Source organism: Falco peregrinus, chromosome 1, assembly GCF_023634155.1.
Source record: "Falco peregrinus isolate bFalPer1 chromosome 1, bFalPer1.pri, whole genome shotgun sequence".
Classification (NCBI taxonomy): domain Eukaryota; kingdom Metazoa; phylum Chordata; class Aves; order Falconiformes; family Falconidae; genus Falco; species Falco peregrinus.
This window is the reverse complement of record NC_073721.1, coordinates 112,202,213-112,224,824: the sequence shown is the minus strand read 5'-3', so window position 1 is coordinate 112,224,824 and position 22,612 is coordinate 112,202,213. Positions and strand designations below refer to the sequence as shown.

At 39.4% G+C, this 22,612-nt stretch overlaps 1 protein-coding gene across 15 annotated transcripts in view; it reads left to right on the top strand.

Annotated features, from left to right (window-relative positions):
* Positions 1-22,612, top strand: part of TCF12 (transcription factor 12) — a 173,912-nt gene that overhangs the window by 119,138 nt on the left and 32,162 nt on the right. For 10 of the 15 annotated variants that reach the window (XM_055808569.1, XM_055808581.1, XM_055808552.1 and 7 more), the window contains exon 9: positions 2,569-2,621. In XM_055808569.1, the coding sequence (XP_055664544.1) occupies positions 2,569-2,621 (53 nt within the window). Of the gene's footprint in view, positions 1-2,568; positions 2,622-10,466; positions 10,638-14,128; positions 14,287-22,612 lie in introns of those variants that run through there. The other 5 variants (XM_055808628.1, XM_055808609.1, XM_027779588.2 and 2 more) reach the window with 4 other exon arrangements.

Sequence of the window (22,612 nt, the reverse complement as noted above, 5' to 3'; positions counted from 1 at the left end):
AAAGTGTTGTAATCCTGTGACAGTATTAATATTTTATTTTGGAGATACTTAGAGATAAATGGATTTTTCCTACTCATAGTCAGTGGTAATATTTCATAGCTCTAAAGACTTGCTGTTGAATTAAGGAATCAAGAATGAGCCAGCTGTTCTATCGTTTCTGTTATAAGACCATCACGAATAATAGGGTGTGCAAATTCAAAAAAAATCTTTTTAGTATAAAAAGAGAGGTTGTAACTTGATACTCTAGTTTAAAGGCTATCATATTTCAATGTTAGCATGTTATGTTATTAGGATTACTCCGGTTACATGTTTTGATTTTTAATGCCCCTCATCCTGTGCAGCACTTCTGTTCCATAATAAAATCTTGTTTGTTGGAACCATGTAACTTAAGCCATACTTTACCCAAAATAAAATTTCATCAAATGCAAATTGTTTCTTGAAGTAACGTTAGTATTAGCTAGTACTGCAAACTACTTGGGCACTAAATAAGTTTTGAACAGGCTTGAATTTTTTAAAAAAAATCTTTGATTTTTATAACGTAATATGACTTTGGAAGTTTACCTATATACGCGTGTGTGTGTATATTATAAAATACCATTTTTCTATAACTTTTTAACCAGTTGTCAAGACAACTGCCGTTTATTCTGGGGTTGTCTGTCTTCTAGAAATATCTGTGCAAGTATTAGTGTTCCTCAGAATAGGAGAATCAAACACAGCAGTTCTTCAGAGCTACTTCGGAAGAGGAACAATCAGGAAAATGAAATTGTTTGCTGCTTGGATGTTTGAACTTTAATAGAAAAGAGTGGTGTTTATTATTAGTATTATTGTTTTAGCCCCCACTGAATCTGCTTTAGTGAGAAATTACTATAATAGTAACCTGTTAGGGTTTTGAGCAAAGTGGTCTGTTAGAACACGACTTCGGGTGCTGAGTAGAGTGGGGTACTGATGTGGGCAGAAACGTTACAGTATGAAACAGTCACTGAGGGAGAGTCCGAACTGAGATTGTCTTATTAGTGTTAGATACTTGAATATGTGATTAGGTGCATTTCTTGTGCAAGCTATATAGAGTTTGGTAACTTCCAGATACTATTAAATTAAACAAAACGAAGCTAAGTGTAGTGTTCTCAGAGTAGTACTCCTATTAATGTTTTTCATTTTAAGAGAAGCTCAAGGGCTAGAAACATGTTTGGACTGGTAACAGGGTGATATTCTTCTTTCTGTCATGGCTGAATCTGGGGGACTGTAATTTGGGACATGGCAGGTGGTGGTTACAAATTTATGGAAATGTTTTTCCAGAACTGCCAGGAAAAGCAAGTGCACTTTTATCTTGAGTCTTGTTTCCAATGGCTCGAGAAAGTATGTCTGAATTTTTTTTTAATTTTTTTTTTTTAATGGACTAGTTAAATGTTACGAAATGGCTGACTGAGAATTTAAAGCAAAGTTGAATTATGGCCGTTTTATACCTGAGAAGGAGTTGCCTGTCCAGGATTTCAAGAAACTCTCTTTAAATTTGCTACTAAAGTTCATTGAAACCAACCAGTATTCCCTTTCAGGTGACGCTTTGAGAGCAGTGTAAATATCTTCTCCAGAAGTCCTTTTATTTTCTGTTCAAATATGCCCTATGGGGAATGATCAGAGTAAAGATACTCAGCAGATATTCTTACCTTATCTTGCCTTTATCTTGTCATATCGTATAATAAAATTTCTGTTTTCATTCAGGACATTTAATCATAAAATAGGTATTTTGTATTTTAATTGAAGACTCCATCGGTTAACTGTAGAACTGCTAATCTTGCCAGATACTCATCTTCAGAGCATCAGTTAACTTGTAATTTGTATGCATACTGTTCAGATTAATTTTATTAGCAGCTGAGTAAACTGGTTCAGATTCTTGATTTAGGTAGTGAAATTGCTGGGTACTTTTGTGATGGTGCAACAATTATTGTTAGAAGGAAGCAGGTATCATACCTCCAACTTTACTATTACATGCCAATTTGAGTTGTATTGCCTAATAAAGGCAATAAGAAAAGTAATTAGGTCATTAGATTTGCTGTTTATTTACAACCTTGGTATAGTCTAAAAGCTATAGAAATTTACATCATGTTAGTGTTTTCAGAGTATAAATCATACTTTAACATGTCATAGATTCCTTTTTGATTGTTCTGTCTTTACTCTGAAGTGCAGAAAAGGAAAGCGTTTCTCGTGCTAATCAGTCCCATTTTCTCCTTCTTATAGATCTGAAACCTTTCTCTCTTTCCTAGCAAGTGTATAAGGGCATCAGTGCACCCTTTAGCGTTCGTGTTCTTAGGAGTGGAGTAACTGCTTTCCTTATAGAAAGAATTGGAATTCTTTAGCAAAGCTTTATTTTAGAGAAGAACATAAGTGTGTTACATATTTAAGCACATTCTCATATTGATGTGAAAGACAAATTTCATTGGCACATAATAAAAAATGCACAAAATTGCAAAATAAATCCATGGTGGAAAGAAAAAGCTGTATAGCATAGCTATTTATTGTTTTTTGTCTGTAGCGTAGATACCTGATGAAATGTTGTTTTTCTGTGTACAGATCCTCTACAGACAAAGAAAGTAAGAAAGGTGCCCCCCGGTTTGCCTTCTTCTGTAAGTACTACATTTTTTATTTATAGCAAACAAATCGGGCTCAAATCGGGCTCTTTGCCAGACATACATAGAAATTACCTAACTTTAGTGTTAGGAGGGCTATCTGCTGGATGTGAGTGGCGAGGCTAGGTAAATGGGAGTGGTTCTGGAGGCCGAAATGCACATTTGATGTGGAATTTTTTAGATTTCATAGCAGTGATTTGTAGCTTGCTCATATGCCTCTACCCACTTGTCCCTGTCATTTGAATTCCTCTCTTGGGAAGAGAGCTGGGCCAGGAGCTGTCAAAGAAGATCTCCTGTACAGGTCTTTTGATGTTTAATTAGTCATTATGTTGCTGAACAGGAGGACAGACAGAGATTAATAGCTGAGAATCTTAGAAATTTACATTTGTAATAATCCCAGTGGAGCTGAAGACATTAAGATTCGGAGGACATGTACAGCTCAGCTTGCCTCAGTAGGACTGAGGTTATTAATATGCATAAATCACCGAGTCAGATGTTCATTGTGAAGCCCTGGTGGATTTTAAAGCCTTCATTAAGCCTTTCCTAACTTCAGCCTAGCATCAGGAAGGCTTTCAAGCAACTAGTTTGTTGATCCCTCTTTGCTTGAAAATTTATCCTTCGAGAATAAAGGGCTTTGATGAAAAAGGTTGGAAGGGTTTTGGTGGAAAAAATCATTAATGGCTGTGATAATCTAATGCTATAGGGGTGTTTTGTGGTATTAAATATGCTTTATTCTTAAAAGGAAGAAAATTGTTTATAAATGAATCTGCATTTAAAAATCCACGTGAACTGAAAAATCCCCAGCGAAGCGAAGGATGGCATTATTTTTTTTTTTTTTTTTTTCCCCCCTGCTCAGAACAAACAGGAGGGGAGGGGGAAGCTGGGCTGCCTTGCGGGGTACATCGCTTTGTTGTGTAAATGGATGTTGGGCTTTTATTTGGCAGTACTTAACACATGGGCGCAGGTGCACTTGGATGAGTCATAACTCAAAGCCGGATAGGCTGAATAGAGCATACTGCGCAGGCAGCGCGACTGGAGCGGGAGCGCAACGGGCCCCGTCTTTTTATTTTGTATCGCGTCAAGTGCGGACAGGGTCTTCTAGGCCTTGCGTCTCCCCTGTTCTCTCCTCCCTCGCTTTCCCTTCTCCCTCCCCCCTGCTCACGGTGAGATATATAGAAAGCGGGATCTGAAATGCCATTTGAGCCGCGCTTGCAGATGGAGCTGAGATGGTATGGACAGCCCGGGGCAGCTGTGCTCCCAACCTGCAGCCTACCTGGAAGCCAGGATTGCAGCTGCAGGCACTCCTCAAAGCTTTTGCTTGCATAAGCACTTGGGCCCCACTAGAGGCTGAATAGCTGCTTGATAAACAAAATGAACACAATGCCTCAAATCATTATTCCCGAGGCCAGGAATATTCTTCTTCTCCCACCCCCCACCCCCACCCCCCTTTTTTTTTTTTTTCCCCTTCAGCAGCAGCTAAAAATAGTTTGGCAATTTACATTTTTAACAGTTGCATGTTATGTAGGGTGGCTTTACAGTCTAGCTGATGATTTCTGCTAGATTAACAAAAATATATTTAAAATGTCAGAGAAGCTAAAACACATAGCAGTGCAATTTTCATGTAATTTATTACTGTAATTCTGGGCGGGTAATAAAGCTTACATTACACGTTTAATATTTAGTAGCGTCAGCCAGGTAAAGAGATCGTTTTAGGGAATGAAAAATTTCTCTCATTACTCTTACTAGGCTTTAATTTTAAGAAGCAGTATTTTTCAAATTGTTTTCATTTAATTCTTCTTCTGTGAGAAGAGTGGAGACAAGAAAATGCTGATAAATTTTATTTGTATTAACATTGTACCAGTCTGCCCAATAAACTGCAGTTACTGTGAATAAACAGGTTGCGGTGCTGCAATTTTTAAGTACTGTTTCTCTGTGTTTCAGTGCTTTTCAGTCCTTAAAGTAAAATATGTTACAAAAAAATAAAAGTTAGATGAGGTACTGTGTGTTTAGAAGATGACACAGAACTAAATTTCATTGAGCATCATAGGAAATTTAAGTCAACGATTATGCAAGTGTTGTCTTTATTTTAAATATACTTGGTAAGAAGTCAGAATGTTTTGTGGGTAAGTAAAAAATGGATTTAGCTAATAGGTAGTGCAGAGAAGTTTAATTATAATGTGGAAAGTCGCAAGAAAGATGATCCTTAACGTTATTATCCAAATCTGTATTTTTTTTTAATTTTTCAGTTTCTAAAAGATTTTCAGCAATGTTTTTGTGTTAGTATAGGGCTGCCATATCAATGGATACTCAACAGTAATTTAATTTTTTAGGTAACTGTAATTTAATAACAATCTTTTAAGAAAAAATATTTTAAAAATTAATAATCTTCCTCTAGTTGGTTTCATTTTTCTCTTGGATTTATATAGTATTTTCTGAAATTACTTCCTTTGAGGTTTATCTTTCTTCATGTGTTCATATTAGGGCCTAAAGTAAAAGCAGTGCCAGAGAAATGAATTGTTCAGTTACTTTCTGGGATATAACTCAATCTGAACTTGTCCTTTTACTGTAAAAATGCAGTGCAGCAGGCAAACGCATTTTTAAGTTTTCCTGTCCTAAGTTGTTAAGCGGTGAGTCATTGCCCAAAACATTTTGAATGCTGAGATGCAAGCATTTCTGTCAAACTACAACTACTAAATGTAAAGCTTTGTGGGGAGCATCGAAAATAAAAGTATCAGTGGTTTATTTTTTCTTACTGTTGGCTCAAGCCAGGCTTGAGTGAAGAGAAAGGTTATGATGTGCCATTTATTTTACAGCAGGAGGTAAAAACACTGTTCAGGGAGTTGCATAATCCTCAGAGATTCAAAACTGTTGTATTTCTGCGATTTTTTCCATTTGTAGGAGTTACCTTAACTAAGCCAAGAAACTAATAACATCATGTGACTTGAAACCAGTTGTAACTAATCGGCAGGGCTGAGTTAGGAAGAGCGAGTGTCAGGGCTTTCGAAGGGCTGTTGGGTCTGCAGGGGGAGAAGAAAGAAAAGTAAGGCTCGGGGATACGTACGGGGGGATTGCCAAATCATTATGGATGGGCTGTGAGCAGAAACACACTATTCACATGTGTAGTCAGAAAATATTTCAAACTAATATTTATGATAAATGCCATAACCAGTAGCTATCATGAGGTCACAATTCTAAAAAAAAATTGCAGGAGTATCATCATTCTTTTGCCGTTTAATTAGTCTCCTATCAGAGGAATAACATCATGCCTGTTGACTTTTGTTAACAGAAAATCAGCTGACAGAGGCACAAATATCTGATTGTTTTCTGTGTAGTACTATTTCTAATAACCATTTTGAGTATTTTAGACTTTCGGCAGTACCTGAAGCTAACAGTTAATAGTTAACTTTACCTTGCTACTGATTTAATAAGAGATTGTCGAGTGTTTTCTAATACCAGAGATCTCTTTCTAAATTCCAACTCACCATGTTTTTCAATAAATTTAAGACAATTTATTGCTTTGTTATATCACCCTCTATATTATGTGTATAGTCCATAGGTGCTTATTTATTGCAATATCTCTTTATGAAGCAAAGCTAAAGAAAATTTGGTTTGCATGTATAGAACTACCTCCCAAACATCCAAGGCACTTTTCTTTTTGTTACCATGCTAGCCTTTTAAGACTGAGCGTGAGAAATACATTGGAAGACATGTCTCATAAAGATACCAGAAGAAAAATAATAGATCTTACTCCCTTCTGTGCCTCCCTCCTTCCTCCACCTTTCCTGAAGGGTAAAAAGAAATTATTTGAAATTGTGGAGTGAAAAGGCAATGGTCCTCTGAATGTTTATCTGAAACACAGTTTTTGAGACTTCAATGTTTAGATTGTATTAAAAATAATATAACATTCACCACGCTGAGTGCACTTTCTTTGGAGAATTATCCTCACTATTAGCAAGCTCAGTGTGTTTTGAAGTAGCCTCATGTAAAGCGACATCCTTGGAATACTGTTAGGAAGTCTGTGGCTCCCTATAAAAACTTCGGAGCATCCTGGGTAGATACTTTGTGTGATGTTGCATTTGACTTCATAGTGGGACTTCTTTTTGTAAGATCTGTTCCCACTGGCCAGAACTGGTGTCAAAACGTAAAAAGCAGCATTTAGATTGTTCAGAGCTGTTGTGAACTGACTTGCGCAGTCGAGTGGTATGTTCAACTGCCACGTGCCTTGAGCCCCTAACTCTCGCGAAGACAGCAGTAATCTGTCTGACCCTTGCCTGTGATGCTGAGCTGTGGTTTAGAAGGCAATTTTAAATAAAACTAAGCAAGTAAATCCTTATGGGTAACGCAGCACAGAACTTGTGATTTCCAACTTGTGACTCAGTCTTCATCTTCCCTTCTTCTCCTTTATGCTCATTCTGTGGTCACCTGATTCAAGGGATAAAGTTTTTAGGGACTTGCTCTATACTTCTATTTAAGCACCACGTTCATCTGTGAGCTTGAACAGAAAGCAAATATATAAAACGTTCAACCTCTAAATCATGTTACAAACCAAATGAAAAGTGTTTCTTTGAGGTGTTATATTTATTAAGAAAAAGACCTGGTCTTCTGCTTCTATTATTGTAGCTTTGTTTCAACACAGCCTTTATTTGAAATCTGTCTAAAACCAGCAGTCCTCAAACGATAGCATCCCACCCGCTCTTTGCCACATGAGAACATCAGCTGTCATTAAACAAGTAAGCGGTCCATTGCAAAGTCCTGCTGGGAGAGTTCAGATGGAGTTCTCACTGAATGAAGGTGAAGGTACTTAAGTAACACTCTCTTAATAGCATTATTTTTTTTCAATTGTGCTCAGATCGTTTTTTCCAAACTAACTGTCCTGTCATCTGACTGTGGTGAGCTCTTGTGAGGCTGCTTAACTGCGGGCTTTTCCCTGTCAAAACCCTGCATAGACATATATGAGAGACACACAATGATGTCGAATTAATTCTCTGTGTTTGGATTTACTGGAGATAACTTTATTTTTGAGGTTTTCACAACATATGCAAAAGAGCACGTTAGATGCTTTTAAATTAGGCTGTAGCTCTGCGTAAAAGAACCTTAAATCTGTGCATAGTTTGAAAAACTTATCTGAAAAAATAACATGACTGAATTGCAGCTCGTGTAATTTAGGGGGAAATTCTACGGAATTACTGCAACTTCTGCTTTACCTCAAAGATTGTGTCCGTTACCATAAATTAGTGTGGTGTTTTATAACAATAGATAAGGATAAAAGCTTGCTTCCCCCCCCACCCCCCCCGACTATTTCTTAATATCTTTTGCTTGATAATACTTGTGGTTTTGGCGGGAAGACTTTTATAATCCCTGAAGTCATCTGGGAAAGCAGCAAGCAATGCCGTGTTGCTAGACTTTGACCTGCTGTTGGATGGAGATAATGTTCCCTTTCAGTTGCTTGTTCAGCCCAAATGTTTGGGCAGGTCGCTTCACCGGTGCGCGTGCTGTTTGCCAGAAATGGGCAATACAAAAATGATTGGGGTTTTTTTTATTGTGTTTTTTGTTTGTTTTTTGGGGTTTTTTTTTCCAAAAGAATGGTGAATGGTGCTGAAATTAAAGCACTGCATAACCTTTAAATGAGATGTCAGGTGAAGATGTGTCTTTACATGCTCAAGTGAAGAAATTGAAATAAATTACCACTTGGTTTAGTGTCATTTTCTTATGATGTCAAGACTCATAAAATAAGTTGTACAGCCTTGGAGCTTTAGTGGCAGGATTTCATACCATTTGCAGTGATGACTGGGGTTGGTTGTTAGTGTTTTTTCTTTCCGCAGGCAGATTCCAAGCTGTGGATGCTGTGAGGATTGCTCGTTTGGCTTTTGATAACTCACTGCTTCACTTGCATTTTTCCAAGCAGCAAGCTGGGGTACAGCAGAAGAGGAAAGATGCAAGGAAATATAGACTGGGGCACAATAAGCGCGCGCTCTATGTTGATATGCAATCTTCTAAAGCTTCTCTGACACAGAAGTATTTTGTATTTTAACCAATTCAGCAAGTGTGTGTGCGCTGCTGGCTGAGGCTGGGCGCAGGTTTTGCCTCTGGAGCCACCTGCAGGAAGCTCACACAGCTGCGGCTGTAGCTGCCTGCCTTCGGTGTGGGGACACGGTGAAAAACACACCCTACTTTAGTAATGAAATAAAAGTTAAATGCTGCTAAGGTTGGACCAGCAGAGGGACCCCTTAATCACTTTTTAATTTTTCAAATAAATTTTCTTGGTCGTGGTGAGGTGATGTGGAAAGATTTGTAATTCGGGCAGTCTTCCATAAGGTTCAGTAATGCAGCCCTGCTAATTCATTTCAGGTTTTAAAATTCTTTCAAGGTCTATACACATTTTTAGATTGGGTGAGTTTGTAGCATATTTTGGGCTTGGGTGGGGTAATTTATTGTGTCAGGATAATAAACATGTTTGCTTTTTAATGCAGATGTGGGTAGTTAAGGCCTTCATATAGAGGCTTTCACACTTAAGCGCTTAACATTGTCACCAAACTAATAAAACTCGAGTTTGAGCAATATCCTATCAAATGATTTGATAATCAAAATGTATTTGAAAGATTTTGCAACAAGTTTTAAAACCTCCTCAAACCGTTTTGTGTTTTGATTCTGAATAATGGGATATACAGCATTTCCCTCATTCTTTTCATTCTAGTAAAATATTTATGTGAAAACTTAAATATCTGAAATACTTATGTGAAAACTACTGAAAGAGAAACTTCCTAGTCGTAGTTTCACACACACCCCACCCCCATTTTATTTACCCGTATCTGTCATAGCTAACAAGTTTTTTGCAAACAAACAAAAAAAATCCCACAAACACCAAAACCCACCCAACAACAAAAAACCCCCGACTCCCCAGGCCCTCCAAAAACATTGTAATATTGCTAGGTGAAAGTAATGGATAGCAATTAATATCAATTTCATTATTACTTGTCTGTTTTCTGTCACTTCAAACTGTTCCTTATCCCTGGTTATAGTAACACAAACGTTAAACGTGAAGTTAAAGACAAACCTTTTCGAACAGGAAAACCACCAAACTGTTTTAGCTCTTGCATAGATGAAGCAGTTAATTTGCTTAAAACATCTTCCTTTGGATATTGCAGGGGTTTTGACTATCAAATTTAGTCCACTGGGTTATTTTAAATCGTCATCCATACAGTTAGTCCGCTCGGTCTCTGCTGAACAGCACACTCTAGTAGTTGGTGAATGACAGAAGGCTGTATTTTCAGGATATTAAAATAAATTAGCATTTACTTAATGAATTAACTAATTAGAGAACAGTATACTAAGCGATGCGTTTTCCCCTTAAAACAGTCAGGTTTGTTTCTTAAGGCTTGAAACCTTGTCTAGTCTTAACAGCTGCATTATGCATGATGTTCAATGCATCTTTTATCGATGAGCCGAGCTCTGGCCTTGCTATGGTTTATCATCAGCAATGCTTGGGTTTAAAGTAAGTTATATTGGGAGTGCCAAGATGCCTAGAATTTTTTTTTTTTTCTGAATTGTTGCAAGGGAAGCAGCTCGGAGTTACTATGTATATTTTAATTAGCAACAAGTTGTTCAGTACTGGACTAATTTTTAATTAATTTGTCTTTTATCCTTTATTCCTCGTTCCTTGCCTTCATTTCAGTGGGGCGTCAGTTGAGGTCTGTCTCCTGTTCAGGTTCCAGTTTTCTTAGAACTGTTAAGAACTTAATCAGCTGTGAAACTTCTGTTCCCCTGTCAAATGTGGTTGAAATTGATAAGTTCCAACCATGGGCAGAGTGGGGAGGAGAGGCTTCTAGGGCAGTTGCCTGCACCTTATTTCCAAAGATAGGGGCTAGGTTAGCCTAGCCCCTAAGAAATTAAATGGAACTCAGCAAGAGCACTAGGATTGGTATCCCCATCAAAAGCACGTTTGGACTCTACCTCATTCCCATTTTTTCAGCGGACTTGAAGCCAACTCTCTGTGAGGAAACTCATGCTACTTGGGTTTGCACATCAAAGTTGCTTTTGTTGGTGAAAAAGGAACTTTTGTTGCACGCAATTAATTGTAAAAGTTTTTGCTGCTTGTTGTGTTTGAGTAGACCCATTTAAAAAAATAGAACTGTGATAAAAAACCACAACCTTTTTAAAGTATTTTGGTAATTCAGTCTTGTTGTGGAATATGCTTTACCAGAGCATGGCTCTTGTCTGTTGAGACAGTTACATAATTATCTCTCATATAGTGTAATTTTCAGTGATCTGGAGAAATTATGTTTATTGTTTATAAATGATGGGTTACATATGCTTATTGTGTATTTGCTTTGTGGCTCTGACAAGTTGGACAAAAATGTATTTCACATAAAAGTTGGTTTTTGGGGATAATGTAGTTCATTCACAAAATCTCTTGGTGGTAAAATGATCTTTGAAAATATTCTCCTGCAGGTAGCTTGGTTTATTATTAGGTCAGTATTTTGCTCTGCATTGGCTTTCATAATCTCTTTACATACTTTAGAAACAGGCAGTTTATTGTTTTTGACACACAGTACAGGGTCATGAGTGGAAACAATTCGGGCTACAAAGTGCATGTCAGTTCAGTGCTCCTCTGCTGACGGCATGTCTGTCTGAAATCAAGTTTAAAAAATTGGCCCTGTCTCCAGCTGACTTGTTTTGTCAGGCTGAGTCATGAGATTAACCCTTGACTTGTCACCAAGGAAAAATGGAGTAAACAACTGTACCCAGTACAGTATCGCTGATCCAGCTATGATTCATTTCACTGTAACATGATTCTCTTAAGAAAACAAATTTCGGAGCAGCTGTTGCTTGGCTTAAATGGGGATTATAAAAATTGCAACCACAAAACAAAAACTTACTTTGGACTTCAGGAGCTTTTGGAATAGTTATCTGGTAGTAGTTGCTGCAAATAGTGTTATTGGTAACAACATAGCAATTTTTTGAGCAGTCTTTCAAATTCTTCCGTTGTAGGTTTGTATTTCATCTACTCGGGTGAAAGTGAACTTCCGTGGGTTAAAGTTTGATATGCTTGATGGAATTATGGTTTGATCCTGTAAGGTGAATCGATGTAGCAAATGTCCTGTGAGAAACAATGTTTTCATTCAGTAAATGTAGAGCAGATACAGTGATAAATTTCAAATATTGTACACTTAAGATTTTATTCCTACTGATGTAACTGTGAGAGTAGGACCAGTAATTTCCTTTTCAGTAAAATGGAATTGTTATCCTTTTGATTTGTGGGGAAGTAACTCAGGAGCCAATTCATTTATTGACTCATTATGGAGGTACCAGTCTTTAAACTAGTTTGTCCACAGACAGACGGCGTTTGCTGCGTCATGACTCAGTGGTATTGAACATATTGTCGCTGTTGTCTTACCCACGTGATGGCAAACGATGTCAATTACTTCCTTGTGCTGATAAACCTTAATCAGTTATTACTAGGTAATATTTCCTATATATTTTTCGTTACAATTGCTCTGTACAAATATAGGGCAGTTGTAATGCAGAGAAGCCTCCCTCCCAATGCCACATAGTGAAGTTAGCTTTTTTGGCTGTGTGTTTAAATGTGGGGGTTTTTTTCCAATTGCTTGTAATATGGATGGAATAACGCGTATTATTTGAGAGGGGGCTTGGTTGTGCTCTTCATCTCAAACACAACTATTTTGAAAACAGTATGAGTGTATGGAGGCGTAGTAGCAATTACAGCTATGTTGATGATAGTCTTTACTTTAAAAATACTTCCAGGGTAACTGGAGTCAGTTCTTTGATGATCTAAAAGTTTCTGCGCTTGATTTTTCCCTACCCCCACCCGGGGAAAAAAAAAGGGTTCTTTTACTACTTCAGCTCTTGCAAGCTGAAAATGCAGTTTCCAGTGTTTAGGGGTTTTTTTCTCCCCAAGTTGTATGTTAGTCTGAATTAGTGATTTTAATCTAATGCACTATGAAAAGTAGCACATGCAAAGATCTGAAGATCTTTTAGCATATCTCATCCGTAGAGTCTTGAACATTAGTGAGAAGCTTTAAGGAATGGCATTGTTAGTTGCAAATCAAAGCTTCTTAGGGACTCTGGAGGCTGAAATAGGTCTTTGTGGTCCCTAGGGGACGAAGGAAGCCGCCAGTCACTCTGTGGGCCTGGTGATTTAATAGTCTGAAGTATAGCGATGTTCTTTTTTGCAGCTGCTGCTGCTACGCCTTTTGTATTGGAGAAGAGTTCAGTTCAGATATCATTAGCTTTACTGCATAGCTAAACAGTTCTGGACGTGCAGTTTGACTTGCAGTAAAAATGTAAGCGTCCTTTAGCTGATGGAAACTCCAGGAAGTGTTTGCAGCATGCTCTGAGCATAGGAGTCTCCTAACAGAGCATGTGAAGCTGGAGGTGTGAATCTTTTTTGTCAGTATGTGTAGATTTGGTGTGCTTATGAAGACTACTGTAGTTTCATCCTGAAATAATGGACATTCTACAGAAGACCCACTAAGATTTGTATCTGACCGCAGCACTCTACCACAGTTTGTCACTCTTGCAGATCATTTTAGTTCAGAACATGTCACCAACACACAAGGCACTTGGCATAATGAATCTGCACCTTGCTTGCTTTCCCTGTACAGTGCCGAACTGAACTTTGCCCATTTTTTTTTTTTTTTCTTATCCTGAAGTATTTTCCTGCTTTTGTCAGGAAGGGAGGCAGGGAGAATTCACAGCATTGGCAGTTGACACAGTTAAGAGGTGGAGAAATGTGGGTTTGCTTTAACCTTTTTTTTTTTTCTTGGATTGGGATCCCTGCCTGCCATCCCAGGAGCTGGGCTGGGAGCTGGCTACGGTCACGCGTGGGCGATGAGCAAGGTGCCAGTGAGCGATGCCACCGCAGAGCAAGGGGAGCAGAGAGCCTCAGTGGGTAGGGATAACGGGAACGGACAGGGACCGGGGATGCGGTGCTGCACCACCTGCATCTCCGCGATGCCCCAGAGTTGGGGTCCCCATCTGCCATGGGCCCAGAATGGCCTTTTCTGTACAAAACCACGTTACACACTATAGCGGGAGCCCTGGCTCTCGTTTCCCCAGGGCCAACGCACCGTGCCTGCCCGATGTTAGAGGTGGATTTGGGGCGATTGCCGAAGATGAGCATGTTGATGTGATTTTTGAAATTAGGAATTTTATTTTTTTTTCAAGCCGAGCATCTCGCGGGTTTGGTGCTTCCGTGCGGGGGCCGTGCGCCCCATTGCGCCGGCGGCCGCCGAAGTTGGGGGCGAGCGGAGGCGGCGGCAGGCGGCCGTGCCCCGCCGCCACAAGTGCTCTAATTTGATTAAAACAAAAAGCAGAAGACGAAGCGGCTGCGGACGCGTCCATTCGCCGCTCCCCGGCCGCTCGGGGCCGCGCGCCCCCTCGGCGGGCGGGCTGGCGGGGCCCCGCGCGGCCCGACCCCCGCGCCGCCCCGCGATGGTTCAGTCCTGCTTTGCATAAGTCGCCTCTGAGGCGCCCCATGTGCGCGGGCGGCGCGGCGGGGCGCGCGGGCGGGCGGCCGGGTGGCTGCGGCGGGGAGAGGCGGCGCACTTCAGCCCGGCCCGCCGCCAGCCGCGCCATGTACTGCGCGTACCCCGTCCCCGGGGTGGGCAGCAACTCCCTCATGTACTACTACAACGGCAAGACGGTAAGGGCGGCCGCCTTTGTTCGGGAGCCGCCGCAAGTTGGCAGCGCCGGGGGTCCCCCCGTGAGGCGCCCCTGGGGGCGGGGGGGGGGGGGCGGCCTGTTCGCCGGGCCGGCGGGGCCCGCGGCCGCTGAGGGGAGCGGGGTGCAGCGCGGGAAGAGGGGCTCCTCAGGTAGGAGCTGAAGCACCGGCCCGGCTCCGCGGCGGCACGGGGGGCCCGGCCCGCAGCCAGGCGGCGCTCCCTGACGGGCCGGGGCAGCGGCAGCCCCCGCCCTGCCCGCTCCGCACCCGGGGCCCGCAGGGGCGCGGGGCGCTCGGCAGGCGGCAGCGAAGTTTGGGTCCCTGCGTGCCTGCGGCTTTGCCTTCGGGCTTGTTGGGTTTTTTTGGCTGGGTTTGGGTTTTTTTCTTTGTTTGTTTGTTTTTTTATTTTTTTCCTTGCAATATCTCTCCTGTTGCGAGCGGCCTGCCGGAGCGCCCCGCGGCAGCGCTGCCCGGCGGCGGGGGCCCGAGCGCGGCGCCGCAGCCCCAGCCCGCCGCGGGCCCTGCCGCCTGCCTGGCTCCGAGAGAGGGAAAATACTCCTGCCACCGCTGGAGGAGAAGGGGAAAAAAAGAGATTCTGAAGAAACTAAATCTCCTCTTTCTGTTTTAACTTTCTGGCAATTGAACGGGAGGCTTCAGTTTCGCGGTAGATGCAATTTTTAAGTCCGCGTGATAACATTTTTTGATTTTGGTGTGTAAAAATCAACATAGAATGGCAAATTTAACGCTGTTTTTTTCTGAGCCTGTTTACATTGTACGTGGTTTGGGCTTTCTTCTGGCACAGAAATGATACTCGGTAGGAAAAAGGGAAATGATGATACTGGATCTTTTTTATCATTTTGCGTGGTTTGGGATTTACTTATTTATTTTTTTGTTGCTGTTTTCTCATCTCGTGGGCCTTTGTGAGCTTTGTCTCCGTTAGCAAACTTTTTACCAAGATTTTTGCTCAGTGATAATTAAACTGTGGATCTTGATGTTCTTTAAAGACGCTGTTTGAGCTTCTTGAGTAAGAGAACAGATACTGGATAGGAGGTTAGGGGAATGAGTCAAGTTGCTTGGTCTCTATTTCATTTCCTTTGGTATAAACGCCAGCTGTCTTTCAAATATGAAATTATTTTTCTTTCATGTCTGTTCCTAGGCTAAAACAATCTGTTTGAAGTTTTATGTGAAGATATATATAAGACTTAAGTAAAATTAACTATACAATACCCCTGAAGCAAAGGGAATATAACTTGCATGGAGTTTTGGTTTTATTCTTTCTAGAGCACAGATCACTCTATTACAACATTTCTCTTTGTTCTTGTAGCAGGAAAAAAGGCTTTGATCTTATTAAGTATTTCCAGGCATAGAGTAGATGGAAGTGCTGGGTACTGTCGGAGAGCATGGCTTGAAAATTGATAGCATGTGCCTGTTATGGGTCAGAGGTGACCTTTATGAGCTTGAAGAGTTAGTAAATAGATGGCAAATCATATGATGATCCTATATCATGTTGCCCAAGGTTTTATTCAGGTTTTTTTTCTTTCAACATCTCACTAGTTTTAGCATTTTCTCTTCTAGGAATTCTGCTAGTTGGACTAAATTAGTAATTTAAATATACAGAAGGAAGATATGTGAAGGGTATGTGTGTGCGGTGTTGTTTTTTGTGTTACAGTTTTTGCAGCATACCTCTTGGTGTGTATGCCAAATGTATGAACCTTTCCATAATGAGAACAGTACATACCCTGATTTTGATGTCTTAGAGCTTTTATTTGTATTGTTTTGTCAGTTATAGTTGATATAATGTACGTCATTGTTTGAGTTTGAGATTTTTATTTAGACTATTGTATTAGGTTTCGGATATTGACATTCCTCGATACCTGATGTATATGAAATGTGATTTATTTATGCACAAAGCAAGTGGGAAATTACATGTAGAAAATGTGTGCATTAAACTTTGTACTAAACACATGTTGCTTTTCAGCTTCTTAACATTTGAGGAAACCAGAGGAAAGCTTCATATTAAGCTGAAAAACAAGTATCTAAGCACCCCCTTAGATGGCCATGTGTGCACCGGCACGTAAATTGAAAAGACAAAAATTAATTCAGGGCATTTTACTATTAGAAGAGGTTCAACTTTTGTAACTTATGTTATTTTTAGGGAGATACTGAAAGTGAAAAGTAGTATTTTAATACAAATCCCTTGATAAGGATTAAATTTTTACCATTATGTGTCATAGATGCTATAAAAAAATGTGTATTTCAAGAAACCTCACCAAATTAAAAAACAAACCTTAATCTGTTCTGTAAAGAAAATAAACCACTTGCACTAAACTAGAATATTTATTCTGGGTTTTCTTTTTTGATTGGGGGGGGGTGGGTGTAGTTTTGTTCTTGTCCTTCACCTGTTGATATATAAGAAAAAATGTCAGTTCTGGAAAGCTTACAAGATTTTAATATAGTACTTATTGAATTTTTTTTAAAAAAAATGCAGTTAAAAATTGCAGCTCTCTAAAGCTTTTATCTCCTGTTTCATTCATGAGCTATGCAACAGACCCCAAAAAAATCAAAACACCTAACCCCCATTAAAAAAAAAAAAAAGCTGCAGTAGGGTTTAGGTAGAAATAATAGCACAAATTAAAATAATATTTTTTTTTTAACAAATAATTGAGCAAACTTCTTCATTCACTGGGGCATTTTCATTTAAATTTTCTCAAACGCAATAGCACCAAAATAATATTTAAGTAATAGATGTTTTATCTTTTTTATGCATAAAGTACAGACTTCAAAGATTCCCACTTTTTTCAGTTCACCTACAAGTTTAGAAATAAATAGATTTTCTAAATGTACTATAGAATTATTTCTATATAGTTTGCCGTAATGTGTCAGTTATCGCCAAAATAAGTGATTTAAAGGAACAACGCTGATCAATTTTATTTTATAGCACCTATGACTGCTGCTTTGTATGAGAATAGATCTGTGGATATATTACACATTATTCTTGTATTATGCACATTGTATGGGTTAATTTGATATACCAGCCTATGAGTGTTTTTTTGAATAATTTTTTTTTCCTCAGCATAGGCTGAGATTTATGAACCCTTTTCTAAAGTGGCATTACTGCACCTTTCCACAGTAGGCTTCTACAGTGTGTATTTTAAACTCGGGGGAAAAAATCAACATGTATATATTTTGTATCGTACATAGTGCTTTGTGACTGGGTGTTTTGTGTTGTGTTTTTTTTTGTAGACTAGTTTATATTGGGGTTTTTTGAGAAAATGTTTTTTTCTTGAGAATTTTGAGTGTAAAAGACTTATAAATGCATTCCTCTGTGTGCATATATACATATGGGTATGTGTGTATAGAGGAATAAATACACACAGGTGTGAGTATACATGTGTATATTTGGGTATTTATTTTAGTGGAGAAAATGCCTGCCTTGCAGCCTTCACTTTCATAGTTACGGCAGAGAGAAACATGTTAATAATATTGTATGATGCTTAGAAGACGTGACAGCAGGCCTTTCTGTAGCTGTTATGCAATAAATAATGTACCAAGTCTTTTAACCTCAATGTAAAATGCTTTCAATTTGTAAATTTTGGAGCAAGCAGGTGCTAAAAAGAACAATTCAATTCTGCTTTTATTAGTATTGGGCCAGTTAGTATACAGGGAGAAAAGTACAATTAAAGCTGTTCTGTACCATATGCTGCCCACAGCAACTTAGACAAGGTCAAAGCTAACATTTGTAAGTCAGGACAAATATAAGATCATCTGGAAAATCTCTAGGGGTACACGGCTGTGGACATTGAATAAAGAGAGGTAGTAAACACTGGTCAGCTGGATTTTCCGCTCTCCCCCCACCCCCGGTTCCTTTCCCTTCTCTTTTCCCCTCCCCATCCCACTAAAAAAAGCGATGAGCTACAATGCATCAGCCCAAGAGAGTTTCCTCTGCTCCACTCCATTGGGTTGAACTGCCAGTCTACTGAGCAGTGGTCCCCTGCCAGAAGGGTGTCTTGTCTGCAACAAGCTTTATTGATGCTTTAAAGTGAAGGTTACATCCGTTTCCCTGGGCAAATGAAAGCAGCCAGGGATGGGATCAGGTGCTGTATTGGATGGATCTATATTTCTCAAAATGTGAGCACCAAAGAGTAACACACCCTCATTTGCTTTCATAATCATGTGCATGTTGAAGTCCATTTGCAGAAATAATCTGTGTCGGAGGTATAGAAACTTGAGAGTACTAGTGAGTTCAGAGAAGAGAGAAGCAAATGCAAAAGATAGTGTTCTGTCTGCTGCTCACCTTCCTGTGGTCAATACTTGTGATGGGGATTCCAGCCACAGCTAGAGTGGCCTTCTGAAACACAGGGGACAGGCTAAAAAGCAGGATAATTAGTTGCAGTTTGTCCATTTTTTTTTTCTTCCTTAAAATCTGAATTTAATCCGGAATTTTTGAAGACTTAGTTGGATGCATCCTTTAGTAACAGTGTAGTTTAACAAGTGTGGGGAAGAGATTTTACTTAGCAGCAAAATAAAAAAGTATCTTCAGGCACTCTATATTTTTGTTAGGGCAGTGTGTCTGCTGCCTTACCTTCTTTTTCCTCCCCTCTCTGCTTCACACTACAATTTAAAAAATGAAGTAAAATCAAAAGAAAGGAGCAAAAGGTTTCTATATACTGAATTTGGCATTTTTGGTAAGTTTGCCTATTGGGTTTTAACATGACTTTAAAATTGTCATTTACTGGGGAAGAAGCTAGGAAGTATTGCTGCTGTGTATCATTGCAGTGGGATTCTGCATTTCAAAAATACCCAAATAGGCATGTATAGCATGCCTAAACTGCATAAACATTTATTTAAGATGGAATTGGTTTAGCTACTTCAAGGAATTTGAATTTTATACCTTCCCTAAAAATTGTCGTTGGATTTGCAGACAAGACTGATGCTCTGTTCTCCTAAAGGAGTGTTTTATTTTCGTTCTGGGTGCTGAGAAGAATTTTTAAAATGTATGAACCTTTACACCTGGTATTGGAAACAAAAAGAATGACTGAGGATATGGTATCCTGATCTTGTATACTAGGGCTTTTCACTTTACCATTTTGCTTAAATATCAGCTGAACAAGAAATTAGGGTGAGTTGGGGTTTTTGGGGTTGTATTTTGTTTTTTTGGCAGCTTCTGTTTTGCTGTAAAGAGGAACACGGAAAACTGTAGTTACTATTCTTCATTCCTGAAGTTTTAGTGCATGATTTTGTCAGAGATATAATAAACATGAAAACAAGATTCCTTTTCCCAGAGCAGCCTTTCAGCAGAATTAGCTTTTGCCGCAAAACCTGCAGATAATACACTGTAAAATTTTGCCACATGTACAAATCATTCATCAGTGCGCACTTGCTTAGTGCATGACTGATGCTGATGGAATGTAGATAGGCTACTTAGCAGAGTTTACAAGCTACAGAATAGGTTATCCATCTCTGCTGGTTTCAAAAAAAAAAATCTCTTGTCTCCAGCAGCTTGATAAATATTTTCCTGAACTTCTAAGAATTGTTAATAACTAGGCTTAAATGAGTAACATAATTCATAATTCCACAAACAGTATGCGTGGTGGGAGCCTTGGTCTTGAGATAGCGTGAGCTCATCAGAAGTAAGGATTGGTTGCTTCATTGCTATTTTTTAATCTGCTTTTAACATTAATCTTAAACATTGATAAATATTTACGAATTTGAAACAGGTTACAGGAAAACTGCCTGAGAGGAAGTATTGCCATCAGGAGGACTCTTTAAGTGTTATATTTATTAAATGCATTAATAGAATGAGACTTGGAAGTTTTACTTAGAATAAAATTTGGTAAACGCAGGTCTTTAAATTAATGTTCATGTTGTTGGCACCTGTATGAGTAAACACACTGTGTAATCCTTTGATATGCCATAGATATATTAGGTCTGTGTAACTTTCATGATAGTGCTTATTAGGTATGTTAATCACCAGGGCAGGTTTCAGAATTGGATGATGTGTTTGTTTTGCTTAAACCTGATGTAGTACAGATAATGCTTTCTCAGCTCCCACCACCACCCCTCAAAAACATCTTAGTTGTCATCCTGCCTTTCCCACTGGAGAAGCATAAACCAGTTCAGGGTGTGGAAGAGGCCAGTGTGGGTCTCTGACTTGATGTCCTTTGCAGCTCATTTGTCCTACTTCCCTCAGAAGTACTTCAGCATGAGAATTGATGGATATTCTAGCACAGCTCCAAAAAAGTCAAGTCCTCCACTTGATAAGCCGTGTAAAAAAAAAAAACTGGGTTTGGCCTGTGTTTATTGGGAGGGAATTTCCCATTCATAATCGGAGAGTGTTTTGGTTGTCAGCATGGAGACACATCCGATGCCTTCAGGCCTGGTGTCATGGGATTAGCAGATGGGCTCCTCTTCTACCTGCTGGAGACAACCCTCTTCAAGGAGACTCTGCAGACAAGCTGACCTTTTGACAGTTTCTTGTCTTAGTGGGAATGTCAGCCAGGAAAAACTGGTTTGATGCCTCCTGGATGTCCCTGTTATCAGTTTAATAGCTAAAAGAGGCAGTCTTGAGCAGCCACATCATATTTATAACTGCCCTACTGAGCTCTTGCAGAAGAGAAAGCCCTTTAACCAGGGCAGACCAGGGAGCTGTGGTGCAGCCGTGCAAGCCTCCTGAGGGCTGGCAGCCCCAAAAGCTGCGTTTTGCTGGGTAGGGGTCCTAGTGCATGCAGGGCTTTCAGAATGAGCAAACTAGTCACCCCAATACGTCGCTTCCCGACTTAAAAATAAAATTTTATCTTCGGTGTGTTTTTTAAAAAAAAAAAAAACAAACCCTCTTTCATTTAAAACTTTTATATTTTATATCTTGGGGACTTCAGGTTAATCTTAGTAAATTTTCTCCTTTGCTTTTAAATTTTGTTTGCAGTAACACAACATAAAAATTATGATTAGGTCATTAACCAGAAAAAAACCTGGCACTCATCTGCAGGTGATCAGATGACATCAGAGGCCTGGTTTTAATTTGTGGGTAGTTCTGATTGTAACTAAAAGAGACTTGCTCCTTTTGTGGAATTGGCTGGCTATTTCCCCACATCTGGAGTTAATGAAGTCTTTGAGACCACATCAGTTGTGTTTTGCCGCAAGAACCCTTTGATCTGAAAAATCTAGACTGGCACAAGTGCAGCTTCATAACATTGCAGCTATGTTTTTGCAAGCTATAGTTAAGATACCAAAACAAGCAGAAACTATATAAAGTTATGTGTCTGTGCTAGGTCTTTCATGTAGCTGTTTAGAAGGGCCTCTTTTACGTTAATATAATTCATAATATTTTTATTATGTTAATGGCTTGTACATATGTATCTGTAAATTATATGTTTGTAGGAGTTTTCTAGTTTAATTTCCCTTTTGAGATAGTGTTTAATCAGTTTTAATAAATAACCCATTTATGTAAAATGTTAAAATTTCAGTCTGAAGCTTGTGTTTACAAATCTCCTTGATAATGTTACAATTTAAAAGAAGTATAATTCGTCATTGTAGGTGATTTTGCATTAATCAGTGTACATCTCCATGGCGGTGCTAAATGTCGTAAAGCTTTGTTTCCACTGCTGTCCTGTGACAGTGATAGATTATCCATCAGCTATAGCATATGCTGCGTTATTCTGCACAACAGAGAACTTGTAAATTAAGCCCAGTTTTGCCTAATGTTTGCAGTCTTATGAGTGTATTTACAATTTGACAAGAGTGACGTTTCTGCTAAAATATGTCTGATGAACTATACATGCGTTCATCATATATAGTAAATACATATGCACTGTTAATATTGCTTATAATGTATTGTCATTCTGTCACTCAGGTTTGGTAAGCATCTCTATTTTACATTTATTCCATAAACTGAAAATTTGCAAGTAAAATAACGACCAAAAGCTCTCCAAAAGACTTCCTTTTTTAAAAAACCTTGCATTTATTTTGATTTTAAACCCCAAAACGTTAAAACAAACATGCAACTAAAAGTTTGTAAGTTTTCCACTTGATTCCTTTTTGCCAGGTGGCTTTTTACCTGCTGCTATTTTCATCACATGGCTCGTATCGACAGCTATGCCCTGGCTTAATTCCTTGCGCCCCAGTCCTTATTCCATCAAACTGTAATTTGATAGATTTTGTTGAAATTCTGTAGATGTAAAACGAGTCGAAGCGAGTGGTAAATCAGCCCCTCTGATATAAAAGAGTGCTGTCTGCAGGCACATGCCCAGCCATTTGGTCTGACAACAGCAGGCTAGAAAAGCATTTGGGAGCGGGGAGGAGGGGTATTGGT